General features: G+C 49.2%; 1 protein-coding gene across 1 annotated transcript in view; it reads left to right on the top strand.

The window, feature by feature from the left end:
* The first annotated feature begins 3,833 nt into the window (after nt 1-3,833).
* Nucleotides 3,834-27,143, top strand: part of KCNK17 (potassium two pore domain channel subfamily K member 17) — a 40,176-nt gene continuing 16,866 nt past the window's right edge. Inside the window, exon 1 of the mRNA XM_075925084.1 lies at nt 3,834-4,159. Within this exon, the coding sequence (XP_075781199.1) occupies nt 3,947-4,159 (213 nt within the window). The 5' untranslated portion in view covers nt 3,834-3,946. The remainder of the gene's footprint in view (nt 4,160-27,143) is intronic.

The raw sequence follows: 27,143 nt of genomic DNA, 5'->3' as shown, positions 1-27,143 counted from the left end.
TCTCGTTCCTCTGCTACAAAGTAGCAAAAGCCATCTTGCTGTGACTGCGGCCCATGCTGGCATACATGGTGCATCCCAACCAGACCTACATTGTCCTGTGCCACAGCATCTTTGATAATTTGCATCTGGTCCAGGATTTCTTGGAGCTCAGGTGTAGGGACGGACTGTCTTTCGCCCTCCTGTCCCTGGACCAGGGGATACCCATGGTCCACCCTGTTGAACACAGTCTCCTAGGCAGTCTTCAGGCCTTTGGCTTCAGGCCCCAGCCAGTTTGCTTCCGAACCATGCCCAGAGACCATCAGTACATGCTCATGCTCCACATGTTGTATTTCCACACCTTCATGTCCCACCCTGACACCAAATGGCAGGACCTAATAAAACCTGCTGAGAGTGACGAACTCTGATGGGCCAGTGTTTATGCCCCCTTAATCCCACGGCTCACTGGGGACAAAAGTTGGCGGCTCCTCCATGGAGCCGTGAGCATGGGCGTGTACCTGGTGCGGTTCACCACCATCCCAGATGCCTGTCCCTTCTGTGGTGTGAGGGAAAACCTTGCTCACTCCTTCCTTGAATGCGTCAGGTTGCAGCCCTTTTTCCAGCTCCTCCAGAACCTCTTGCTGCACTTTTCCCCTTACCTCTTTATGCACTCCCCATCCGTGGCCCCACAAAGTTACGAGGCCTCCTTGTCAACCTCCTCCTGGCCCTGGCGAAAGCTGCCATCTATAGCACCAGGAGGAGGATGCTGGACAAGGGGGAGCGCTGCGACTGTGGGGCCTATTTCCACTCCTCCCTTGTCTCACAAATCCACGCAGAGTTCCTCTGGGCAGCGTCCACTGGCTCCCTGAGCAGCTTCGGGGGGCAGTGGGCGCTGTCCGAGGTTCTCTGCTTCGTGTCCCCATCCGGTTCCCTTGTTTTAAACTTTTGACCTTCACCCCGACCCTGTTTTTTTTTATCATTTATCCCCATAATCTGTTGAGTCCTGGGTCATGGGGTTCCCCCTGCAAGGTTGAGGGAGGGGCCTTTAGTATTGGGCAAGCACCCCCTTGGATTCAAATAGTGCTCACTACACAGAGTAACTTTCAGTGAATGCCAGGAATGATATAGATTTGGTATCAATGTATTTACTTCTTCCCAGACACTTGTAGAGACAAATTGGCTCATGCATTTTGCATAAACCACAAAAATGACAACTTCTAAATCACCTCTCTATAAACAACATTCCTGACAACCGCTTCATTTGAGGGAATCTATTGTCCAGATGCTCTGGGAATAGGAAAGGGGCATTGATCACAGAACACCCTGACATTCTGTGGGTCTCTAGTTCGGCTCCTAGCAATATATGTTTGTCCATGTGTGAACACCGGCACCAGTAGACATATATCACACTTCTGGAGGCTTTGCCCTTGGCTTTTGTTGATGGCCATTGCCAAGGCTGGTCTGATGGGAAATTGGTAGGGCTGCATTGTGAGCAAGTGTAGACTCTTGTGCTTTGTTTCTCTCAAACAATAGATGGAACCTAAGAAATGTATCTTTTCGGAGCTACTTTGATTGAGAAGGGGGGGTGGGGAGGAAGAGATTTTACACAGATCCCCTACAGCTGTCCAGAGTAAAAGGCTCACTTACAACTATGGTCATCCCTCTTCAGGGGCATTCTCAGGCCGTGCTGGGAGGGATGGTTTTATCAATTGGCTCATCGATACTCTCAAAACAGGGCAGTCAGTGAGCAGCGCATGTTGGCCAGCGCCTCACAGCTTTCCGTCTGGTGCGCGCCTGCACCCTCGCACGCACAAACTTTGCAGGCTCTCGCTGCGGGCCTGAGCAGGACCTTTTGTTAGAGCCAGGCCGCTGCCAGCAGAGCCCTGGTGAGCCCTGCCTCACAGCTGCAGTGCAGCAGGCTGAGGGGCGGTGAGGTGGGGCGGGTGAGCAGGCATCACAGGGGGCAGGTGCTCAGGAGGGCAGGGCAGAGGAAGACTCAGGGGGCCAAAGGAAGGATGGGCAGAGTGCGGCGGGCAGGGACTTACCGCCAGCCCCACTGCTCGCAGCACCTCCTGCTTCTCTTTGTCCCCGGGCCTGATGTGCTGCTCGGAGAAGTCATCATGGCACAGCAGCAGCTGCTCGATGGACAGAGGGAGGGACAGAGTAGCAGAGTTCCCCCACACGGGGCCCCAGCCCACAAGCTGCCTGCCCCAGTGGGCTCAGATCTGCATGGTACCGTCGCCACTGCCAGCTCCTCACCACACCTGCAGGCCACTAGCTGGGGAGGTGCTAAGCCCTGCCTCTTGCCCCCGCCAATTGCAGCCCAAGGGGAGGGGCCCCAGCTGCACCCTGCCCAACCCAGCCCGCCGGGCCAGCTGTCACTGCGTCCACTCCCGCCACAGGGTGGGGTTCCCTTCAGTTCATCATCTCTCACTCATGCTGGCATTTTCTCGAAACTTCTCAAGCCTTCTAGTGTATTCTCCAGTGTTCTCTGTGATGGACACCTCTCTTTTTAGAATAGTTTAGATTCTGCCTTACATTATCTAACCCTATGAAGCATTGTGCACTGTATATTTTTGAGTGACACGAGCATGTATCAAATAAAGTTGTACTAACTTGTGTGTACAATCCAGGTTCCACCCCACCCCTCCTGTCATCCACACCTTCCTGACACAACCTAGTCAACTCACACCACTTTTGCTGTGCCATGGGCTAGCTGACCTGTCTCAGTCTCTCTCTAAATTAACCCCCCCCACACACACACACACACTTTTGTGGACATTGGGGTGTCAAGAGAGACAATGTAGCTTTGTCAAGGGTGGCTCTAACTTCCCTATATGGTCAAAATCTGTCCACAAATTGTTTTGCTTTGTTTTATGGAAATTAGTCTGTGGTGATGGAGTATACATACTGTATATGCTCTACTTGAGATTCCAGGTAGCATCCTGCAAACAGACTAAGCCATCAAAGTAGCATATTCAGCATGGAAAGCATCTGCCTTGTCGGGGTAAGAAATAGGTTAGCTGAGGGTTTCGGGAGGTCTCATATTTTTCAGAGAAGGGACTGCACCTTGATAGAGAGATTGCGTCCTGGCCTCCTTCCCCCACATTCTCCCTCACCTGAAGAAGCCATACTATGAAAATATTTTAACTGCCTTTTCATGTCATTTCGAAGCAGGAAAGAAGGAGAAAAGCTGGGTCTCCGCAGCTCACTGGCTTAGTTAATGAAGGGCAGTTTCTCCTGGGGGAAGGTGATGGAGAGCGGAGGGCCTCAAACAGCTACACAGGGCCTGCTGGTATTAATTGCCGAGTACAAAGGACTCGGGGGCATGTTCCATCGGTAAGGGCGCCGGGCTTGTGGATGACAACAGTGGGCCAGTGGAAGTAAGGGACCGCACACAGAAAGACAGGGATGGTTTGGCGCTGGGGGGGAACTAAGGGTGAAATAGCGCAGTGGGGTGGGGCGCAGCAAACACATTGGTTGTGTGGACAAGGGGGGAGACCCAGGAAGGCTTGTTGAGGGCAGCACAGAGCCCAAGTGGGCAGAATGCCCCACGAAGAGCCGGTGAGAGGCCGCTCGGGGGATGCTGGCCTTCCCAAGGGGCCCAGAGCACACCCCATTAGAGGAGTGTGGCAAAGAGGAAGGGTGGCTCAGGGGACCGGCTCTAAGCTCTGGAGGGAGCCTGGAAAGCGGAGCTAATGGCCCCGCCTACTCCCCTGCCGGCCCCAGGGCTGCAGTGCCAGAGAACAAGCCGGGAGGGGCGCGCCGGGGGGCTGCCCTGGGCGCCGCAAGGAACCACTGCCGGAGTGTCAGGCGCTCCTCGCTGGGAGGGGCTGGCTGCCTGCGCCCTCCCCCAGCCCGCCTGGCGGGGCCACCCCCCTGAAGCCGGAGGCGTCGGGCTTAGTCGGAGCCGCCTCCCGCGGTGCCTCGCTGGCCCACGCGCGCCCGGAGAGCGGGCAGGCGCGGCGCGATGTGCCGGGCGCAGGGGCGGCGCTGGCGGCTGCCCGGGACCCTGCTGCTGGCGCTGGCCTACGTGGGCTACCTGCTGCTGGGCAGCGCGGCGTTCTGGGCGCTGGAGGGCCCGGCCGAGCGCCGCTCCGCGCAGCTGCTGCTGCAGGAGAAGTGGGAGCTGCTGGCCAATTACACGTGCCTGCAGGGGCCGGCCCTGGAGCGCCTCGTCCAGGTAGGGGGCTGCGGGCTTCCCGGGGCAGAGCGGCAGGGTGAGGAACCTGGGGAGCCCCGCCCCCGGGAGTGGGGCTGGAGGGGGTGGCCGGTCTCCCCACGGGAGTACAGAGCCGGTGCAGAAGCCAGGGGTGCCTATGGGGACGGAGGTGCGGGGAGGGCCGACCAGAGGGGGGGGAGGGAGCATGTGGAGGCACCCAGTTTAGCGATGAAATGTTGGTGGGAGCAAAGGGGGTTGGTGCACCTCCCCCAGGAGCTAATGTAACCACCGCCGGGCGGGCGGCTTTGGATTTGCACCTGGGACCTCTGGAGCTTAGTGTAGGAGCCTCTACAGCTGGAGATAGAAAGTCAGCTGGCTCCCAGCTTAGGCTGCAGCGCCCCCCCCCCCCGCCCCTTTGTTCTTATCTCTGGCTGTAAGTGGTCTGACTGCCACTCCATGGGACAGCGACCCACACTAGCATGAATCAGCTTGTCTCCATTCCAGCTCACCAGGGTCTGGGAGCTTAGACACCCCTTTCCCCCATAGGGGCTGCTGCCAGCCTGCCCTGCTGTCTCTGTGTCAGAGGCAGCAGCACGGGCAACAGGCAGCCAGTCTGCAAGGGGAGCTGGTTTTTGTTTGTGCCAAGTGCTGTTCCAGGTAGGTGCCGGGTTTTGCCAGAGCACATGCTGGTGGTGGTTTGGATGATCATGCGGCCCTCTCTGACACCAGTGGGTCTTGGACAAATCTTTCCAGTTTTGTTTCATCTGTACAACACCCCACCATCACCACTGAGCTTTGAGAGGAGTCTTAGCAGAAATTGTGAGCGTTGACATGGAAAAGGTAGCTGATAGGAAGGGGGCTTTTCAGCATTGGTGACTAAGCTATAACAAGAGCCCACTACTGGAAGTTGAAGTTAGATAAAGTCAATCTCAAAATGTGATGCAGTTTCCTAGCAGGGAGGAACAAGAACATTGGAAGAGCTCACCAGGGCAGGCAGTGGACTAAGCATTGTTTTGTCTTCAAGGTGAGATCAGATAGTTGTCTGGAAGAAATTCTACAGCCAAGGGCAGCGGCGAGATGGGGGAGGCTGGGATGGATGGTCATGATGGTCCCTTCTAGCCTTGGATTCTGTGACTACGGATTCAACTGTTCATCCCTTCCTTCAAAGGTCACAGAGAGAACAGGAAGTTCTTCTTTGCCCTTAACATGCTCATAACACTTACAGCTCTGCATTAAGACATATGATCATAACTAGATTTCATGCTTCAGGACTTCAGACCTGCAGGGATCAGGAAGGAATTTAACAACCAGGGCCCCCTAGTCACAATTGACAGATGTATTCTTGACAGGGATAGAGGAATGTTTCACCTTCCCCTGAGGCATCCAGGATGAGCCACAGCTCCAGTCAGGACTCCAGATAGGATGTAGCCATGTACTGAGAACCTGCTTCATCAGATGTGTGCCTGGTGAAACTTACTCCCATGATCGGGATCAAACTGATTGCCAGATTTGGGCCAGGAAGTAATCTTCCTTCAAGTGGCATTGGCAGATGCCTAGGGGTCTTTTTCTCCTCCTTCTGCAGTATGAACATGTATCACCTAGGATTGGCTAGGCATATCTCATGTAATCAATTCCCTGCCATTGCAGGGGTCTCAGGCATTGGTCTCTATACCTGTGAAGCCCACAGTTTAGTTTCCTGTGGAACTGAAACATTTTACCCTCATTCAAGTTATTGACCTCAATATACAGTGAGTAGGGTGAAATTAAGAGCCTGTGATACACAGGAGGTCAGAGTAAATGAACAAATGATCCCTCCTTGCCTTAAATGCTGTGAAACACTGTTATGCTTATTGTCCCATTCTCTCTCCTCCTCCCGCCTCCAATCTTTGGGGCAGAGACTGTCTTTTTATTATGTGCAGTGCTGTGACTAGCACAATAGGGCACTGATATGTTCTCTGGCCCCTAGGCTTCACCGTAACAGAATGAATAATGCCATCCAGTTGTGCGCTAGCTGTACAAACAACCTAGGGCAGAATCTGAGTTGCGCTGATTAGCCGGAGGAAGTGGGAAATAGAGCTGATGAGTCCAGGTTCAAAGTGTCACTTTTATCCTTGAAAGACCAAGCAACATCTGACAGACTTCAATCTGGTTGCTTAAAAGTGGAAGGCGTGCCAGTACTACAGCGATGAGCACACTATAGATAAGCCCTCTATAGTTGAGAAGCCTTGCGAGGCCCCGCAGCGCATGCTGGGCACTTTACCCAATCAATACAAATTCATGGCCTTTGCTCTGAGGTGCTTACCAAGCAACTGTAGGTGAAAGAGAGCAACAAACAGTGAGGGGGGAAGAAGGACAAAGTTTACAGTTAAGGAGATGGACGATAAGCTACTCCCAGTGCCACAGAGAAGGGAAAGCCCTTCCCACTGTATTTTTACTGATTTGTTTGTACCATGTGCAGTGATCATGGGAGACCCAGGTACTGTTCTGAGTTCTGACTTCTCGCTGCTTGGTGTTGTACTGAAGGCAGTTTTGGAGCAAGTCCTGGCCTGCCTGACCCGAGATTGGGACCTAGATGGGGAAGGAAGTGAAAGGGTATTTTTTCTTACTCTTGTTCTTTAATTGTACCGGACTTCCTGCTATGTGAAAGTCTGGTATGATCTTGATAGCCCTATTTATTTTTGTGTTCAATAGGTTTTCATGATGAGTCTCATTAAAAAGCCCCAAACAAATCACACAAGAACCAACTTGTCTTCCCATTCCTTTTCCAATTTCCTTTTTGGCATTGCTTGGATACAGACACACACACACAGAAGAAATGAAATAAAACGATGTCCTTCCCCAGTCATCTGCTTACCCACCGGTTACCTGGCAAAGTCATGATCGGTCCTATCTTGATAGCATGTTGGTATTCTATACACATAGTTTGATTACTAGGAAAGAACTGGAGACTGGTTATAAAAACGCAGAAGCAGTGGATGGGCTTTTTAATTATTCTCATATTTTATAGTCTGTGAAGCTCTTTGGCACTGTTTGTAGACAAAGCTTTTTCATTAGGGTTAACTCTAAATGCTGTAATTAACTGCATTTATTGCGATAGAGCCCTGGGACCCAACAGAGGATGGAGTCTTATTTTGCTACATCCTGTGCAAACATATAATTTATTTTTCTTTTTCATCCCATTCATTATGGTTTCCTTGTACCTGATCCAGATTGGGGCTCCATTGTGCTAGGCACTGTACAAACACAGTAGTAGACAGTCCTGCTCTGATGAGCTCAGTGTAAATCAGAGGTGAAAGTAACTTACATTTCTTATAAGTGCTGTCATATTGTGCATCCGCGTGCCCTGGGAGGACACTCAGGGCAGGGAGTTGGGAGGGGTTGTGACATGACAATACCTGTAAGAAATGTAAGTGTGGGATGGAGTGCGGGGGACTCAGGGAAAAGGTTGTGGTGTGGGAGGGGCAATGGGCAGAAGGTGGGGATCTGGGGGCACAGGAGCCAGGGAAGGAGCTTGCAGATATGGGGGCTCAGGGCAGAGGGCTGAGGTATGTGGGGGCAAGAGCACTATTTAGGGAGGGCAAGGGGGCTAAAGCCCCTGTACTGGGATGCTGCTTGCTCTTCCCCTTCATCACTGTCAGAGAGAGAGGGAAGCACACAGAGTGGGTCATTCACTTCTCTGCCATCTCCCTACCCCCCTCCTCCCGCCCTCCCCAGCTAGGCATGCTGCACACTTTCTTCTCAGCCTCTGTTTGCTGGTCCCCTCCTCATCAGGGTGAAAAGGAAGGCGCACGGTATCCCTGTGTTCCTCTCCCTCCGGGCTGCGATTGAGTGACCCACGCTGTATGCTTCCCTCTTGCTCTCCAAGGCTTGGCTACGCTGCGGTGCTATTTTGAGATACCTCTGGCAACCCGAAATAGCTATCCCGTGTCTTCACAGCAAGCCACTATACCCAAATATTTTGGGCTCGCTATTCTGACGTCCCTGTAAATCACATTGCATGAGGATTAAGGGACGTTTTGGGATAGTGCTCTATTTTGAAATTTGGTGTGGTGTAGACAGTGCCAAATCACAAAATAAACTATTTCAGACTAAGAGATGCAATTTACGTAGCTCAAATTACATATCCTGTTTCGAGCTCCAGGTGCAGTGTAGACGTACCCTCACAGTGACAAAAGGGAACAGCAAACAGCATCCTGGTATGCATCTCGGGGTGAGCGGGGTCTTCAGTCCCCTCTGCCCTCCCTAAATAGCGCTGCAGTGTTTGGGGGTGGGGCAATCCCCTTTAACATGCCTGGCAGCCTGCTGCTTAGCCCAGCAGCCTACAAAAGAGTCCCAGGAGTAGGCCAGGGAGCACACCGTGCCTCCTCGGCAGCCAGGCACCCCAACCTGCCAGTTCCTTCTTACAGGAGTGGTGCACCAGCTTATTTCCCCCTCGGGTGTAACTAGACAAGACAGACACAGCAGTAGTGCAGGTTTTGCCCACCTGCTACTGCTTCCCTTTCAAGATCTCGCTGCTGAACGTGGAGAGATGACCTTTCAGGGGGAGAATCAAGTGCAGTGTCCTGGGTCTATTTACTCCTTGGCCATACTTCTGAAACTGTAAACAAAGGTTCTGTGTGTGATGTGGGCACCTGATCCCATGGAACTAAACTGAGCACAGCTCATGTTGTGCACACACCACCAGTCAGCCAATAGATAGCAACAACTTGGGGTTGATGGAGTCAGACAGATGGTCTAGATGGGAAAGGCTTGGTAATCAAGAGAGGATGGCTTAGGTGGCTAAGCCTGGTGTTATATAAAGCATTATTTGCTTTCCAGGCCCCTTAGCCATCTGGTCCCCTGCATTGTTTTCATTCTGTTGAAAGTGTATTCACCACCTTTTCCAATCCCATCAGGCTCCTTTCCTGCCTCCTTCTACATTACATTTCTCCACACGAGAAGCACTGGTGCAGTGAAGCTGGGTTGTGTTGGTGGGTTTCATGTATCTGAATCCTCTTGCCCATGCCGGCTCCTCCCCCGTTGTCTATTTCTGGTGTAGAGGAATTTCCTAGCACACCGCACCATCCACACATGAATCAGACATACACTTGTAATGATGTAAGACTGGAACAGAACATTCACAGCTCAGAGGAAGGTTTCTGGAGAGAGACTTTCAAGTCAAAGCTCTAAATCTAAACTTCCTAATCTTGGAAGAGGCCCAGTCTTCCTTCCAGTTTTGAGATCACCTGAAACAAACCTACTTTCCTTTATGGTTCATAAGACATTCTGCTCTTCAGTAGCTGTTTGATGTATGGGATGGAAGCATTGTTCTGCCTGAGGTCAGTGGGCTTTCCAGTCATTCACTCACTCCCTTTTTGTGACATATGCCAGGATAGCGGACTCCACTGCCACTACCATTGTTGCACTTCTCCATAGTCCCTGGGGTGTGTAATAGACTTAGACTTCTGTGCAGCATTGACTAGGCACCACACATTTTGACTCAAATATTAGGATATAAAATTAACAGGTCACACCTTCAATGGATTTAAAACCGACTGATCGGTAGGTCCCAAAAGATTATTGGCATTGAGTGGGTGTGTTTCTAGTGGAGTCCTGAAGTGAGCGGTTCTTAGCCCTGTACTCTTTAACATAATTATCAGTGACCCAGAAGGAAAAAATAAAATCCTTGGTAAATTCTGCAGTTGACCCAAAAATGCGGGAGTAGTATTTCGTGAAGAGCGGTTCACTAATATCGAATGAGCTGGTTCATTTGGTGGACTGAGTGCATGCAAACCATATGCATTTTCATATGGATAAATGTATATGTATACCTAGAAGCAAAGAATATGGCTCATACTTACAGGATGGAGGACTCTCTCCAGGGAAGAGATGACTCTGAAAAAGATTTGGGGAGGGATGGTGGATAATCAGTTGAACATGAGCTCCCAGTGTGACAGTGTGATCAAAAGAATGACTGCAGTCTTTGGGTACATAAACAGGGGAAACTCCTGAACAGGTTGAACCTGTCTTGTCCGGCACCCTCGGGACCTGAGAATTTTCCAAACCTCGGGAGATCAGTATTGTCTAGCAGCACTACTGACACTTTCACTGCTTGCTGCATTCTTTAGAAGCCATTCAGGGGTAAATTAGAGCTAAATAACAGCACAGAACACTGGGAGCCAGGACTGGAGGCTGTAAACAAACTTTATGGGACTGCAGGAAACTTGGCCACACCCTTGATAAGTGGACAGCTGGCTCTCAGAAGGCAAAACTGGAAGAACACCACAGCAGGAATTTCTCCCCCTTCCTATTTTAACACTGATGCCGCACAAATGATCAGTTGCAACCTGACCTGATTGATCTGTTCTGAAAACTAAAGAAATGCTGTTCCTTATTGCTCTGTTCAGGATCCCTACCTAGCAGATTTGGGAACAGTTCCACTAGTCTGGATCTAGTAGATGGCTAGAGTCCTGTGCAGATACAAAATTTGTAACCACATCCACATCTGTATCATCTCTGCAGATTTGCGGGGCCCCAATTTGACCAGGTGAGGTCACAGATGACCACTTGGGGGTACTTTCCGGAGTGCTGACAGGCCACTGCCACTCACCTTGCTGCACTCTGGGGCTTCTCACCGCCCTGTCCTGCTGGGCCAGCTCCCTGGACTCCCCTAGCCAAGGCACAGAGCTGAGATCAGTGCCCCCCAGAGGAGCAGTACAGACACTGAAACTCTTCGGCTACGTCTACACTGGCGTGATCTTGCACAAGAACTCTTTTGTGGAAGAGTTCTTGTGCAAAAACTCTCTCAGAAGAGAGCATCTACACTGGCATGTGCTTTTGCGCAAGAGAAGTGCTTTTGTGTAAGAGTGTCCATGCCAGTGTAGATGCTCTCTTGCGCAAGAAAGCTCTGATGGCCATTTTAGCCATCGGGCTTTCTTGCGCAAGAAATTCATGTTGCTTGTCTACACTGGCCTCTTGTGCAAGAAGAGTTGCGCAAGAGGGCTTCTTCCTGAGTGGGAGCATCATAGTTCTTGCGCAAGAAGCACCGATTTCACACATTAGAACGTCAGTGTTCTTGCGCAAGAACTCCACGTCAGTGTAGACAGGCAGCACATTCGCGCCAATGTAGACACAGCTTTCAGGTCTAAGGAAAATGCAGTTTTCTGCCCAGCTTCCTGGGATATCACTCCCCAAATGGGACCAAAACCCCAAATGAATTATTTAGGTAAGGCCCCTTTAACAATGAAAGGGGGAATGTACACACTGATTGCCCCCCCAGGGAACGATCATTTACACTGGGCTTGATAGTAGGTAAAAGTGATTTTGTTAAGTACAAGCAGTAGGATTTAAGTGGTTATAAGCAGGGCTCGACAAATCATGTAATCTACTTGCCCGGGGTGAGTAGATTACGACCCGGAAGAGCCGGCGCAGAGCGATCTGCGCATGCGCAGAACGGCGCGAAACCGCGCGCTTGGTGAGCCCTGGTTATAAGTGAGAACAGGCAGAGCAAAGCAGGTTACAAATTGAAATGAACAGAAAGCACGTAGCTAATTCCAACACTAGAACTTCAGTACAAACTCACCCTAAAATGGTTCTTGTTCCAGATAAGCCTTCAAACCAGGGAAGTTCCTTCTCCCTGGGGTCTCTGGCTCACTTTCTTGGGAGTGGCACGCCAGCCAGAGTCAAACCCTGCTAAGCTTCCCATTGTTTTATGGGTTCCCTTTTACAGGGGGAAGTTACTTGGTTAGTCCCTAACGGTTGGGGAGACCATGTGACTTCCTAGGAGCAACCACTGCTAAGACTTAAAGGACAAGGGAGCGTGTTTACATGTGATTGCCCAGACATTGAGGCATCCCAGCATTGCAGACCCCCTTGCTGGCTTTCCTTTGCACATTTAAAACCATGCTGCACTCCATACGCCCCATGTCTGACTTTACACACAAGGATGATACAGATGCCCGAATCAGATGCACAGATCCAGCGGATTATGACATGAAGCTTGATAGGTCACATGGGGTAATTTGTCCAAAGCACCCTTGAGTCAGGCATTTCTGTGTCCACAAGTCCATTTTCTAAGGCACGGGGGCGGGGAAGAGGGGCCCATCACACCCGAATCAGAGGCTACCTGGTCTCCCAGACTCTGTAAGCTCTGTCAGCAGCTGCACTAACTTCCTTGGTGGAAGGTGAGAATATTGTTGTTTGGGGCTGGGCCTGGCTCCATCCCAGTCTGGTGCAGAGGCCTGGAGGGGGCAGGAAAGAGAGTGAGCTCGCCCCACACTTATCCCAGGCAGTGCAACTCTTCTCCTCTCCCTATGCGCTGGGCACAGGATTCAGACAGTGAGCCCAGGCAGCCTTGGCTCCCTTCTGGTCCCTGGGCTGGCCTGGACCTGGTTGGCCGCTCCAGCCTATTGCCCCTCACTTCTAGGAGGAGGACAGAGGATAGCATGATGGCATTACATGGGGTGTGCCAGGTTTCGCTGAGCTGAGAGGAGATAGACTGAGGGGGGCAGAGTCCCCTGTAAGCTTAGCCCTCGCCACCTATGACTAAAGGATTCAGGTACTCTGGTCATACACAACTGCACAGGATCACATAATTTGCTATTGAGCCAGGGCTGTGCTGGAAACATTGGCAGGTGAAGTTATGTTGATGAGGGGTATGGTGTTTTCTTTCTTTTTTTTTAACAGTATTTCTAGCCAGTAAAAATCAAGGCCGGGTTAATGAATTTTGAGGGTCCCCTATGAGCCTCTATGAAAATAGGGGATGCCACCTTCCTTAGAGAGTCCCCACCCCAGTACACCATGCCCCTCCCACACACTATACACAGGCCTTTGATTGCCCTTCCCATCACACATAGACCCCAGCCACCCTCCACAGCCCCAGCTTATCCTGACAGTCACCCTCACTCACATCCATGCCCCTCACAGCCTCCAGCACCTCAGTCACACTGGCCCCAGCTCCGACCAGCCCTAACTCATCTGCAACATCTTGGCCCCCCGAGCCCTCCTCCACACTACTCCCTGTCCACCCTCCCCACAGTCCCTACAACTTGGCGAGCCATAGCCTAGAGCCCATTGGCAGCTCACCCCCAGCCCTTGCCCATTGCCTTTACGATCGTCCAGTCCACTCACGGGTTCCATGCTCCCCTCCCAAGCTAGGGCAGCTCCCCTGGACCTCAGCTTCCCAGCTCTGCTTGCTCTCATCCCCTGGCCTTGTACCACTCAGGCTGGGCACGGCTGCCACTCCGTCATGAGAGAGGAGCAACCGAGCCAGACTTGACTGAGTAGCATTGCAACCTGCTGTACAGGATGCAGAACTGCTCAGGTTTGGGTTTTGTGGGGCGGGGGGTGGTTCTGGGTCTCCCTGAGATGGGGACTCTATGCAAGTGCACCAAATGAATGTTGGTTAATTCAGGTTTGGCCAAAAGCCCTTGTGTAGGCACCATGCTACTGGCATAGCAATGCTTTTACATTCAGGGAACTGGTTCAAACGCTATCTGCAAAAGCGCTGTATGACCAGCATCTCCACTAGAAGCGGTTGCTGCTGTAGTTACAGCTGGATAGCCACCACAGCAAACATTTTCTACTGTAAAGTAGGCCTAATGCACACGAGTATAGACGTGGGAAGGAACCTAGTAGAAAAGTCAATTAAGCAGGTCTCAGTTTGTTCAGTGGTACTAACTAAGGCAGCCACTGTTTTCAGTCCAACCCATGTCTTCTCTGCTTCGGGCAGAATTCAAACACAGGGCCTCCTCCCACCAGGAACTGGGATTCTGTGCCAATAAATGACAGTGGTTTGATTAGGGAGCTTCTTTCCTTTTGAAGCTGATTGACCTTTGTTTTCCTAATCTGAGAGTGAACCTTATTAATGTAATCTGATTGCTCCTGTTATCCTACAAGAGCCCTGCAATTGTACATACTAATCTTAAGAATTTCCAGTACATAAGAGATAGAAACTCATTGAAAGGTGAATTGGTCCCTTATCAGAGGTCCTGTGCCTTTGAAATGCCTCTCTCCCACATAGCTGGGGGAAGAATGGCAGTTTCTGAGAGCAGGTAAACAGTCACCAGAAGAGACAAGCTGATTTCAGGTGAATGTGTGAAAGCCAGCCAGAGGAATTGGGTGCCAAGATGCATCTGGTCTTTTTTCTTATTCTTTTTGCCTTTCCTGAGGATGTCTCTGAGGCACACTGAGTTTTACATGGGAAAGCAGCACTTCATGTTGAAATACCACTGTGAACTCTGACATTCCTTTTTATCTGCCTCAATACTTCCATCTCCCATCATCCCATCATGTGCAGGTGGATGATCATCATTTTCTGGAACAGTGGCAGAAAGAAGAGAGCTAAGTTGTGGTCCAATGCAAAGAGTGTGGGTGTGTAGTGGTGTCAGGAAACCTCTTAGTAGTTCTTCCAGTGACCTTGGGAGTCTGTTTGCCCAGATCCTCAAAGGTATTTAGGTTCCTCAGTAGGGATGTAAGTGACTAGTCGATTACCCAATAAGCATATACTTACTGGGTAGTCAAGTGGTCACTTGACTAGTTTCTCTCCCTCCCTCTCCTCCCCCTCCCCCCCCCCCCCCCCCCCCGCCTTGCTGCCTCTATCAGGGAGCAGGAGCCGGTGCTGGGGTGAGCCAGCTTAAAAGCCAGTCCCCCCCAAACACTGTCTCTGCGGGGGGGCAGGAGAGGCAGAGCTGTCCCTACTTCTGCTCCTCTCTCTTTGAAATGTACAAGAGATGCCCGTGGCTCTTGTACATTTCAAAGGGAGAGGCACAGGAGCAGGGACCTAAGCAGTGCCAGATCTACGCAGGTATCTCTTGTCGACTAATTGAGCATTTGATGGAAATGCTATCGACTACTCAGTTAGTTGATTAATCAAAATGTAACATCCCTATACCTCAGCGGAAATGTGGGAGACTCTGTCCCTCGTTCCCCATTTCTCCCCAGGGGTAGAGAAGGTGAATTTGAATGAAGAAGAAACTGCTCCAATCATCAGTTGTTTATAGAGAACGCTTTGTCCCTGCCTACTGATGTTCAAGGGGGAACTAGGTCAGCTGCCTGAAAAGGTCATGCTCATATGGAGGGCAGCATCTCAGCTTAGTCATATGCATGCACATGCTCTGACCATGCTTTCTGCGCGCCTCTTTAGATCTACTTTAGTCAAACACAAGGTAACTGCCTGAGTGACTGGGAGAGATTCTGTCCTATGAAGCACAGGGAGTCAGACTGGATGATCTCGTCTAGCCTTCCTGTGAATTTGTGAAATATGGAGAAAGTTCTACTGGATTCCCTTCATATTATGTGTTGAGATGTACAGATTAAGAGCCCCAGGTGACAATGAAGGAATTCTGGCTTCCGGAGCAAACTGAAGGGCTCAAGAGAGGGAGAACAGAACCCCAAAAGACACTTTTTGGCTCTCAGCATTAGGAAGTGGTGGTGGAGCTAGACACTGATGGTTGATGCACACACAGACAAGGGATGACTGGAGGGAGCTGTTGCCATGTGCTAACAAATGATAACCTAGGCCGCAATTAGCCCTAAGAACGCACATGTCTGTGCCTACACTGCAGACTGCTGGCGGCCGTGTGCAGGGTCTGCGTAGCGTAGGATTGCCAGATGGTCGAAACAAAAATATTGAACACCGCCCCCCCCTAAAAAACAGGAAAATTTCTGTTGAAGGGGGGGAAAAAGGGTGGGGAGACCAAAGTTGTTGAGAAGAAAAAAAAAGGACTCCTAGGATTCCAAATTAAAAAAAAAAAAAAAAAAAAAAAAAAGCATTAAAACAGCACGTCCCCTTTAAGAGTGAGTGCAGGGATAGGAACAGGGGAGAGGTTGAGCACTAGGTCTTTTGGCCAGCAGCCATTTTGTGCTGGGAACCAGGTAAGCATGGGAGCTGGGGTCGGGGGACTGGGAGTTTTGGGGGCCAGGGGAGGGCTCGGGGGGCCAAGGCCGGGCACTGAGTGTTTGTAGGGTTGCCAGGTGCCCAGCGTTTTCGCCTCCTGGATGGGGAAAAATTCAGAAAATACTGGACATCTCAGGTTTCCGGTATTCTCTGAATTTTTTTTACCGGACAGGAGGTGAAAATACCAGACTGTCCGGGTGAATATCGGACATCTGGCAACCGTAGCGTAGCCACACGGAGCGGTGAAAAGCCAGTTGCCTGCACTCTGCAGCGGGTAGCTCCATGCAGCAGTGAAAAGCTTTGGCAGGGGGAAAGCAGTAGGGGGAGCACTGCCAGATCCTTCCCTTTGCCCCCTCCCCCAGAGTCTTTTCCCCACTGCCTCCCACATCCCCTGCCAAAGCCTCTCCCTGCTGCCGCTGTCTTTTCCTACAGCAGGAAGCTGCTGGAGCCTTTTGATGATGGCAGAACCTTTTCCCAACTGCTGTCGTCTTTCCCTATGATGAGGAAAAGTCTCTGGCAGCAGGAAAGCAACAAGACACTGAAGGGGGATGTAGAGGGTCATGAAGGGTACATATCCATGGGGGTCCATGCATGTTTTTACTCTCCTCACTCAATCCATGCCTGACAGTGCACACTCCTATTTATACCTATGCTAAGGGGTGTGCAGTTTATGTGTACTACTCACCACAATAGGGTTTGTGCAGTGTGGACATATTGATAGAGAGAAGAGAAGAGGCGAGGCAAGGCCGGTGCTAGAGCCTAGAAGAACTCCATAGCAGAAGGGGTGTGGGTGAGTTTTACAGCAATCACAAGAAAGGAAAGAAGAGAGAACTGGGGATACCAGCTTCTTTCTTGGAAATCTAAAGGAGAAATTGTGCTCCATAGTCCAGGCCTACACTAGGGTTCTGTCTCAGCTAGAAAGGGTTGGCCAGCAGAGCTAAATCGGCAAACTCCCCAAATGGAGCTGTAGCTTCTTTTCCCAGGAAACCAGCTCTGTTAGCAAAAGGAGACTTTTGTCAGAGTAGCTGTGTCTACATTAGGGGGTCTGCTAGCACAGCTGCATTGTCAGGGATCACATCTTATCACACCTCTGGCCCCCATAGCTATTCTGACAGGGGGGGCAGAAGAACATGACCATGGTGTTTGAGCAGCTCCAGAACAGGCCACACAGATGTGAGACATCTGAAAACCTGGCCCAAGGAACAGCCTGGAGAGGAAGCAGTATTAGGGCAGGAACCAGAATCACAACTGGGTAAGTGGCCACCACCATCTTTGCTGTTATTGTGGGGGGACATTGTACTAAGAGTGGGAGGGATTTCTGAGTGATGGCCAGTAAAAAGATTGCTGTGGAGGAGGCTGGCCTTAACCGTCTGCTTAGGCAAAAGCCATGCCATTGTCCCAACCCCCTTCCTCTGGCCTAAGGCCCCAACCACAACGTGTGATTCAAGCAGGGGAAACCCAATTTAACACACAGCTAGTTGATCAGCCTTACTAAATAGATGAAAAATGAATGTACAGGTTTAGAAAGCAGAAGTGCAGTTGTCAGCCTACACGGCTCTCTTAATAATTCTGTCACACCAGTAGACTGTTACCAAGCATTAGCTCAGACATCCTGGATGGTAAATTCCAATGACTGTATTCAGTTAAAAAAGTTCCATGGAGCAGCAGTACTTCACCTTTCAAGGCTTCAATTTGCGGCAAACTTTCCAAAGTGGGGTGGGAGAACAATTCTGCAGTAAGCAAGTCTTTGCATCCTGACTCATCATCCCATTAATGTGCACCTGAATTTTCCCCCACTCCTGGCTGGTGATGCTTGAGAATTTTTCATTCAGGATACACTCAAGATGGTTAGTGAAATTGCTAGGTAGGGCAAACTTCCAACATTTGCCTCAATAGCATATAAGTCCTCTCCACTCCTTTTCTGTCAGCGGGTAATATAAAATGTCCTTTGCAGAGCTAGAATTTCACCACTAGCCTGGAGAAGTTGCTCTCTCTTCCATTCAGGGAACTCCAGATGATTAACATCCTCTCAGGTTACCGTTGTGTGGGATAATATTAAAAGCAATGGTAGTAGCAGACCTTTGGTCTGATAGCGCTAGTCACTCCCCCCGCTCCAGAGATGCACATACCAGGTCCAAAAAATGTCTGTTTCTTTTCTTTTAATGCATTACATCTGAGGTTGTTACCAGAGTGTGTCTGTGGCCTGCAGCAGCTTGGAACTGGCTGAGGTGTAAGGGGTGAAATAAAGCCATACCAAGTAAATAAAAAGTATTAAACTGTTGTCTTGCCATGACACACAATGTAAAAGGGGGATTCTCATCTTGCTTTCCACAAATAAAAAATATCTCCTTTTACTTTCTTGACCTGACCTTCCACCTCTGCTGAACTGAAGTAGCCACCCAAGCCTCTTGGAGCGAGGATCCTGATCCTGCATGGGAAAAGGAAAAGGCTCAAGGATGACCTGTTCCATGAATGCTCTAGGGGTACTTGTTCCTGCTTTGGGCAGGGGGCTACACTGGATGTCCCTTCCAGCCCTATATTTCTATGATTCTATGAAACACATTGTGATTTTAGACATGTCTCAAATGCCTGGACAAGCAGAGAGGTAAAGGAGAGCAGGATGTGGAAAGGAAGAGGAGACGGTAGAGTGGGAGAAAAAAGGGCTCACACACTACCTCGGGCATGACTGGAGGATGAAGGAACAGGACCGAGGATGAAGGAGATGTTTGAGCCGCTACTCATCCAGTGGCTACTAGCCAACAGCACCTAGCCCCTGCATCAATTCAAGCATCATCATCAATGTGAGCGGATCCTTCTCCTTGCTGACAGGTCTTGCAGCCTGATTGCATTTCAGATGATTGAGAAAGCTACCAGGGGGAAGCTGTTCTAGATTTGATTTTAACGAATAGGGAGGAACTGGTTGAGAATTTGAAAGTGGAAGGCAGCTTTGGTGAAAGTGATTATAAAATCATAGAATTCAAGATTCTAAGGAATGGTAGAAGGGAGAACAGTAAAATAGAGACAATGGATTTCAGGAAGGCAGACTTTAGAAAACTCAGAGAGATGGTAGGTAAGGTCCTAGGTAAAGCAAGACTGAGAGGAAACAACTGAAGAGAGTTGGCAGTTTTTCAAAGGGACGTTAGAAAGGGCCCAAAAGCAAGCTATTCCACTGTGTAGGAGAGAGAGAAAGTATGGCAAAAGACCACCTTGGCTTAACCAGGAGATCTTGCATGATCTAAAAATCAAAAAGGAGTCATATAAAAAGTGGAAACTGGGTCAAACTATAAAGGATGACTGTAAGGAAACAATACAGGTATGCAGTGGTAAGATTCGAAAGGCAAAGGCACAAAATGAGCTCAATCTAGCTAGAGGCATAAAGGGTAACAAGAAGACGTTCTATAAATATATTAGAAGCAAGAGAAAGACCAAGGATAGAGTAGGCCTATTGCTCAGTGAGGAGGGAGAAACAATAACAGGAAACTTGGAAATGGCAAAGGTGCTTAATGACTTCTTTGTTTCAGTCTTCACCAAGAAGTCTGATGATGGAGGAATGCCTAACATAGTGAATGCTTTTGGAAATGAGGTAGGTTTAGAAGGTAAAATACAAAAAAAAAGAACAAGTTACAAATTACTTAGAATAGTTAGATATCTGCAAATCACTAGAATCTGATAAATTCATCCTAGAATACTCAAGGAGCTGCTAGAGGAGGTATCTGAGCCTTTACCTATCATCTTTGAAAAATCATGGAAGATGGGAGAGATTCCAGAAGACTGGAAAAGGGCAAATATAGTGCCCATCTATAAAAAGGGAAAGAAGAACATCCTAGGAAACTACAGACCAGTCAGTTTAACTTCTGTGCCAGGGAAGATAATGGAGCAAGTAATTAAGGAATTCATCTGCAAAGATCTGGAAAGTAATAAGGTGATAGGTAACAGCCAGCATGGATTTGTAAAGAACAAATCATGTCAAACCAATCTGATAGGATAACAAGTCTTGTGGGCTGTGAGGGCAGGGGACTGGACTCGATGACCTCTCGAACTTCAAGTTCTAGTGTTCTATGATTCTATGCTAGTATGTGAGTGCTCAGGGCAGAAGAAAGAGTCAGGAAGTTGTAACCAGAGGTTTTAATGAAGTACCCAACACCCTTATAATCACAGAAAGCCAAGAGCAAATAAATTGACCTGTATGCTTTGGCACCACATCCCTCCCTCATGCATGTCACCCCAGTGGTGCTAGGGCATGGGCACACAAGGCAGCCCATATTTCCTGTGCACCCATTCCCACGTGCCCTTTGTGGCTTCCTGTACTTCCCTGCTCTTTATGAAGAGCAAGCTGTGGGCACATGAGTGCCGTTGGTGGCCCCAGGACAGAGTGCACACCGCATTCTCTCAATACCAGCTGCTATTTCAGAGACCTGTGCAGTGTCCGCCCCCTGTGGGGAAATGATGGCAAAAACTGCCTCACAGGCATACCCACAACAGTTGACTTGCCAAAGCCCAAATGAGATCACCAACCTGTTGCCGTTGGGAGGAGCCAGAGTCTAGATACCGAGAGCAGCGATAGCCTGGGCTTCTTCGGTCTTCCTGAGCTGCGTGTCGTGACACTGGAGGGTCAGGGCAAGCGCTTCCCCAGCTCAAGGACATAGCCTTCCTCCTGTGGGCATTGTGATGCCACTGAGGGTCCCCCTTGTCCTGCATGACAATGTGATCCCACCACTCTGTCTCTATCTGGGAGCTACATAGCAACTTTCTGCAGCACATGTCTCTGCTCTGCCATGCCAGCCTCCCACATGGCTGAGTTCCTCTCCAAAGGTCAGCTACTGAAAGGCTGCCCATCATTTCCCATCCCCTCTGTCTTAATCCTGCCCCAAGCAAGAATACCCGTGCTAGGTCCCTGGTGTCGCCCCAGCTGGAGTGGGCAGAAGCTAGAGGCATGCAGAGCTGGAAGTCCCTCCGCCAAATACGTCAGCAGGCGAAGAACTCTTCTGCCACAAGACACAACTGAACTGCGTCTAGACAGGCTCAGATGAAGGAGCCCTGGGGTAACTTCTCCCTCCGTCACGCGCAAAACCGTAGCACCAAAACTAGGAAACTGTGGTGCCAGTGTGAATACAGCCCTGGGGGTAGGTTTATATGGCCCTGCGGTGCAGACAGTCACAGGTGGCTTGGACCCGGGTACCCTCTGCAGTGTAGCTGTGCCCCAAGTGTGGCATCTGAAGGTCAGACTGGCGCAGTGAAGGTGGCTGTGCTGGGGCAGGAGACTAGAAGGTTGCTTTGGAAGCTTAAAGAGGAAGAAACAGCAGGGCCCGTGGTGGCCATTGGCGAGAGAAATGGGGACAGTCCCCTCGGCCAGGTCAGCATCCAGCATGAGTTAGCTCCCAGAGGTGACAAAGCCCACTCGGCAGTTTGCAGGAAACTGAGGCCCAGAGGATCTTTGAAAGAGTGAGTGCTGAGGAACACAGCCCCTCCATGAGCGGCCAGTGGGTCTGGGTTAAGAGGCAATGCTGGGGGCTGTGGTGTGTGAGAGGAGACACAAGATGAGGCTGTAACTGGTACCAGGAAATAGGGATTTGAAGTGCAGTTGGCCTGCTGGACGGAGGGCCAGAGCTGCCAATGGCACCAGTTCCTGTGGCAGGTTTCTGGCTGCAGGGTGGAGTGAAGTGACTGCTGTTCCTTGCCCAGGGTCGCGCCTCTCACTGAGCATGGCATGTGCTGCTGGCATTTGCGGCGCCAGGAAGGCAGCGGGGCAGGAAGCTGCTGTTAGATAATGCAGTTAGACTGGGAAAGCCAAACAGGGTGGGACGTTGCAGTAGATTTTTTACGAGTGTGTTGAAGTGGGGCTTATACCACAGATGCTGCCTCACCTAAACAGATGAGGCTTGATCGTGAGGAAGAAGTTAACTTCTACCAAAGTGACATTTTGATACATCGGGATATGGAAATCTTGAAGGTCCCACTGAATGAACGTTACAGTAACCTGTCTGTCCGAGGAGCTCACTATCATCGCCACACCCCCGTGAGCTAGGGAAAAGCGAGGAGCATGAAGCACAGAGAAGGGAAATGACTTCTCTGGGGTCACACGGCACGTAGCTCAGCAGAGATGGGAGCAGGATCTTGATCTGCCTTTGTCGTTTTGTTTAACCACTAAGAGTCCACTTCCTCCATGCACTTCCTCTTTTCAGTGCTGTTGTCCTTTGACTGACACACATGACATTTCAGGCTCTCAAAACATCAAAGTCAAGCACAGCAGTTTCATGACTGGCTGTCTTTATTTCATGCAGTTTATTTGTAACTGTGTCTGTGCCCAAGATGTGAGAGAGGCAAGGTGAGAAAGGTAATATCTTTTATTGGACCAACTTCGGTCAGTGAGAGAGACTAGCTTTCAGAGAAGAAGATCTCTGTGTGGCTCAGAAATTTGTCTCTTTCCTCAACAGCTGTTGGTCAAATAAAAGATACTACCTCCCCCATCTTGTCTCCATATTTATTTCAAGTGCACCACATGTAACTCACCCTCCAGCGATTGTTGGCATTAATTGGGCCTGATGTCCAGAGTTTGAGTTCTTAGAGCAGCCTTTCATTCTGAATAATTGGAGGTGAAACACTCATGTCTTACTAGTTGATTTTAAGTGTCAGGTCTTGAAAAAGTTATCTGATAACTGTTCTAAGTGAGGGTAATAGGAATCCTTCTATATTAATCCATGGTACGCCCACATCTTGAATACTACATACAGATGTGGTCGCCTCATCCCAAAAAAGTTGGGCAATAAAAATGATTAGGGGTTTGGAACGAGTCCCCGAGAGATTAGAAAGTCTTGGACTTTTCAGCTTAGAAAAAAGGAGACTAAGGGGGGATATGATAGAGGTCTGTAAAATCATGAGTGGGGTGGAAAAAGTGAATAAGGAAAAGTTATTTACTTATTCCCACAATATAAGAACTAGGGCTCACCAAATGAAATTAATAGGAAGCAGGTTTAAAACAAACAAAAAGAAGTTTTTCTTCACTCAGTGCATAGTCAACCTGTGGAACTCCTTGCCAGAGGATGTGCGGAAGGCTAGGAGTTTAACAGGGTTAAAAAAAAGAGATTCATAGAGCTTAGGCCTATCAATGGCTGTTATCCAGGATGAGTAGGAATGGTGTCCCTAGTCTCTGTTTCTCTGGAGTGACAGGAGAGGGAGCACCCGAGGATCACCTGTTGTGTTCCTTCCCTCTGGGGCATCTGGTATTGGCCACTGTTTGCAGACAGGATACTGGGCTAGATGGACCTTTGGTCTGACCCAGTATGGCCATTCTTATCCTTAGCCAAAGCTCTGAGCTTTTCTTCTTAAATCTGTAGAATATCTGTGTGTGTGAATAATGAATGAGGTTATTTCTGCTTTCTGTTCTGTTTACCCCCATGTTTTATATACAGATACCAAACAAATCTTATTAACTAAATGTTGCCATTACAATGAACCAGGGCTGCATCTGGATAGAGTGCTTGTCTATACAAGGCTCTTTGCAGGGTGGTTCTGTCCCCTGGGGTGTTTATTGCTTTCAAAACTTGGTGTCCTGTGCAATTTTGACTAGAGCTGAGCTGAGCTGACACGAAAGCAAGGCTTGACAGGAAGCAGGGGGCGTGCAGCGTGCACAGAAGCTTTACTATATTTTCTTTTTAGTTGAGCAATAAAAAGCCCTTCAGAAACCCTAGGAGTCTTGGGCTGGGCGGATACTAGCAGGACACCGCTAGTGACTGTGACGCTCCCTGGGGTACTCAGGGTTGTGAGACACCAGCCTTTAAAGTGTGAGGCACAGTTCTGCCTGTTGCAGCTTAGTCCCTAAGCCAGCATCCCCTGACCACCAGCAAGCACTGGGCTCCAGGCCTGCACACAACTCCCCCTCTCTTTGCAGCCTAGTGACAGACACAGGGCACCCTCGAACGCCTCTGCCAGCTCCCACTCTGTGGCCTTTAGCCCCCAGTGTGGCCACTCCACAGCAGTGGCTGGGTAAATTGTCCCCAGAGGACAGTGCATGATCACACACACGCTTGCTCCGTTCAACTATTAGCTCCCTTGTAACAAGACAACGTTCTAGTTCATAGTGAAAACAAATCAGTTTATGAGCAAAGGCTGTGATTTTAGGAGATAGTAAGCCAGGGTAGTAAGAACTGGTTACGTGTGAAACTGTCTGTTGAGTTTTCTCAGTGATGGATAAAGGGGAGTTCTCTTGCCTTCCTCTTATAGTTCAATAAACCTTTGAACTACACCCCTTCACAGGGCACTCCCAGATAAACCCTTTCTCTCCCCTGGCCTGTTCTCCGGTGTGCCGATCCCTATGTTAATTTCACATCCTGAGGTAGATTTGGAGTGCAGATGTAGGTCCCATTGTGTTTAGCTTACAATGTTTGTCCAACTAGCTGATGTGAATCAATTCTGGTCTGAGAGAAAACCTCTCTCTGCTGGTGTCTGATAACCTGACATGCTTGCAGCATACACACATAACTTTTTAAATTGTCATCTATGTAAGATCTTAATGACCAGTCTCACCAGCTATCATATGATACCGCACACAATGTTCTTTGTAGATAAATAATATGACAGCTCTGTGTTGAGTGTAGTAGGTTTGTCAGGCCTGTTAGGAGTTGCTGACATGGGTAAAGAACCCCTGACCTGTAGGCATCAGTGAAGTTTCATTCCTCAGTGAGATAGAGGCTTCTTCATTATTACAGAAACTTCAGCCCCTTAGAACTCATAGCTCTCAATCCATGGTGTGTGGGAGAGGAAATAGTCTCTAGTCTGGCACTCTCAGGTCTGGCAATATCCATGGTCCAGCATGATTTTAGTTAGCTGCATGTCCACTTAGCATGGATGTGACCGAGTTTCCCACAGCCCCATAAAGTTTGTTTGCAGCCACCAGGCCTGGCTCTCAGTGCTCTGTGCTGTTATTTAGCTCCAATTTACCTCTAAATGTCATCTTAGAGCCCAGCAAGCAGCCATATCAGGGCATATTCAAGATTAGAGCCTAGATCCCTTGCACCTTACAAACCCCAACACTGATATAGGGAAAGTTGGAGTGTGACCGACTAGTCAACTACTCAATAAACAAATACTTATCGGATAGTTGACATGCTTCTGCCGATCTAGCTCAGGGAGACGGAGTTCCTACAGTGGCAGAAAACCCCTTCTATTGATGCAGGCTGCGTCTGTATCAATGTTCTCTCTCTTTGTTCTAGCCTTGTGTGGAATACATTTTTGCTCACTGAGGGATGTGCCCCCACAATAGAAATGCCTGTTGCTGGCTGTGGGAGCTCTTCTAATCAGCCTGGCGGCATTTGAATCTCTCCCGGGTGACCGCTGAAATGCTCAGCATACAGGGACACTGCCAGGGTTACAGCAGCACAGCTTGCAGGGAAAACATAGGCAAAGTTCTACTCAGTGTGAAAGGACAACGTGGCCCTCAGATTGTAGGCTCTTTGGGACAGGCACAGGGACTGTCTCCTGCACCTTGTACAGCACCAAGCAAGTTGTCAAGGCTTAACAGGTGCTTCATGTGAACACCAGCCCTGAATGAACTTGAGCGCTGGGAAAATGGAAGACGTGCCTCTGATCATGCCACCTGTAAGCAATGTTTGTGCCTTGGAAAAGCAGCTGTTTTGATCTGGGATTCAAGTGCCGTTCTCACCAGAACCACCGAACCAGCACTAGCAAGAGGAGAATTTTTCAAAACTAGCCTCGTAGGCAGGGCCTCCCATGGGGGCTAACGGGCTGCTTACTGCTGTCTTTTCAGAGTGGGAGGGGGAATCTTTTCTCACAAAGGTTTCACCTTTCCAAGAATTTCTTCTCCATCTTTTTGCTGGATGACATCCCTCTAAAGATGTAAACATTCTGTATCTCCAATCAGATGTTGTACCAACAGAGGAGAGTGTTCTCATTCCTGCACTTCTCATCACTGAGTTACTGTTCATCACCTGCTCTGCTTGTTTTCTTTTTTGCATTGCTCTCCTTAGACTGACAGTTGGGGGAGAGAGGTGCTGGTCATTTGCCATTTTTTGCTTTCTTGCTAACATCATTTTTAAGTGCTTATTCAATGGCGTCATGCCCAGTGTATTTGTCTGGGGAAGGGAAGAAATAGGCATCATTTGCCATTTTAAAAAGGATCCAGAAACATTTCTGTTGGTTTTTAGGAAGACCTCATGATTAAGGCTCTAAACTGGGACTCAGGAAGCCAGAATACATGTCAAGCCTTGCTGCAGATTTCCTTTGTGGCCTTAGACAAGTCATAGCCCAGCTCTGTGCCTCAGTTTGCTCCTCTGGAAAATGGGCCACTTCCTTACCCACTCATTAAATCCGTTGATAGTCACCTGATGCTATAGTCCTGGTGGCCTCTAAAGTACCTTAATGGATTATTAATTTAAAAGAGTTTATCTTTACACAATCCAGATCTGGGTGGTAAATTTGAGCAGAAAGTAACTCTCCTTATTGTGAAAGCGGAGAGCATTATCCCTGGCACAGTGACTGTCTCTTACTACAAACTCCAAGGAGTCTGGTGGCATCTTAAAGACTAACAAATGTATCAGAGCACAAGCTTTCAGGAGCTACAGCTCACTTCCTCAGATGCTGAAGAAAAAAAGGATGCAGAGATGGGACTATGACATCAGTGCTAATTGACTTAATTAGCACTGATGTCACAGTCTCATCTCTGCATCCTTTACTATTATTATTATTTATTTCTCTCTCTTTCTTTTTCTCTTCAGCGTCTGAGGAGGTGAGTTGTAGCTCACAAAAGCTTATTCCCTGATACTCTACATTTGTTAGTTGTTAAGGTGCCACAGGACTCCTTGCTTTTGCTGAAACAGATTAACACTGAAACCTGGCTCTTACTAGATATCTGCTTGGCTTGGCTTTGCTCAGGGATGATGGGTTTAGTGTACTCTTGATTCAGCTTTACATTGTAGGATAATTAATCTCCCAAGGGTGCCAGGAGGATTAGTTAACGTTGTAAAGCGGCTTATGTGTGTACTAAGGATAGTGCTATTTTAAGATCATTTTTTCCACATCAGTAACTTTATTGGCATGACAAAGGGCAGGAAGGTGTCAGCATAGTTATCTGATCAAGGGCCCAACTTGATGTAATTACTGACTTTCAACATAGTT

This window comes from Pelodiscus sinensis, chromosome 3 (genome assembly GCF_049634645.1).
Source record: "Pelodiscus sinensis isolate JC-2024 chromosome 3, ASM4963464v1, whole genome shotgun sequence".
NCBI lineage: Eukaryota > Metazoa > Chordata > Testudines > Trionychidae > Pelodiscus > Pelodiscus sinensis.
The sequence above is the reverse complement of the archived record's forward strand: the minus strand, read 5'-3'. Positions and strand labels throughout refer to the sequence as shown.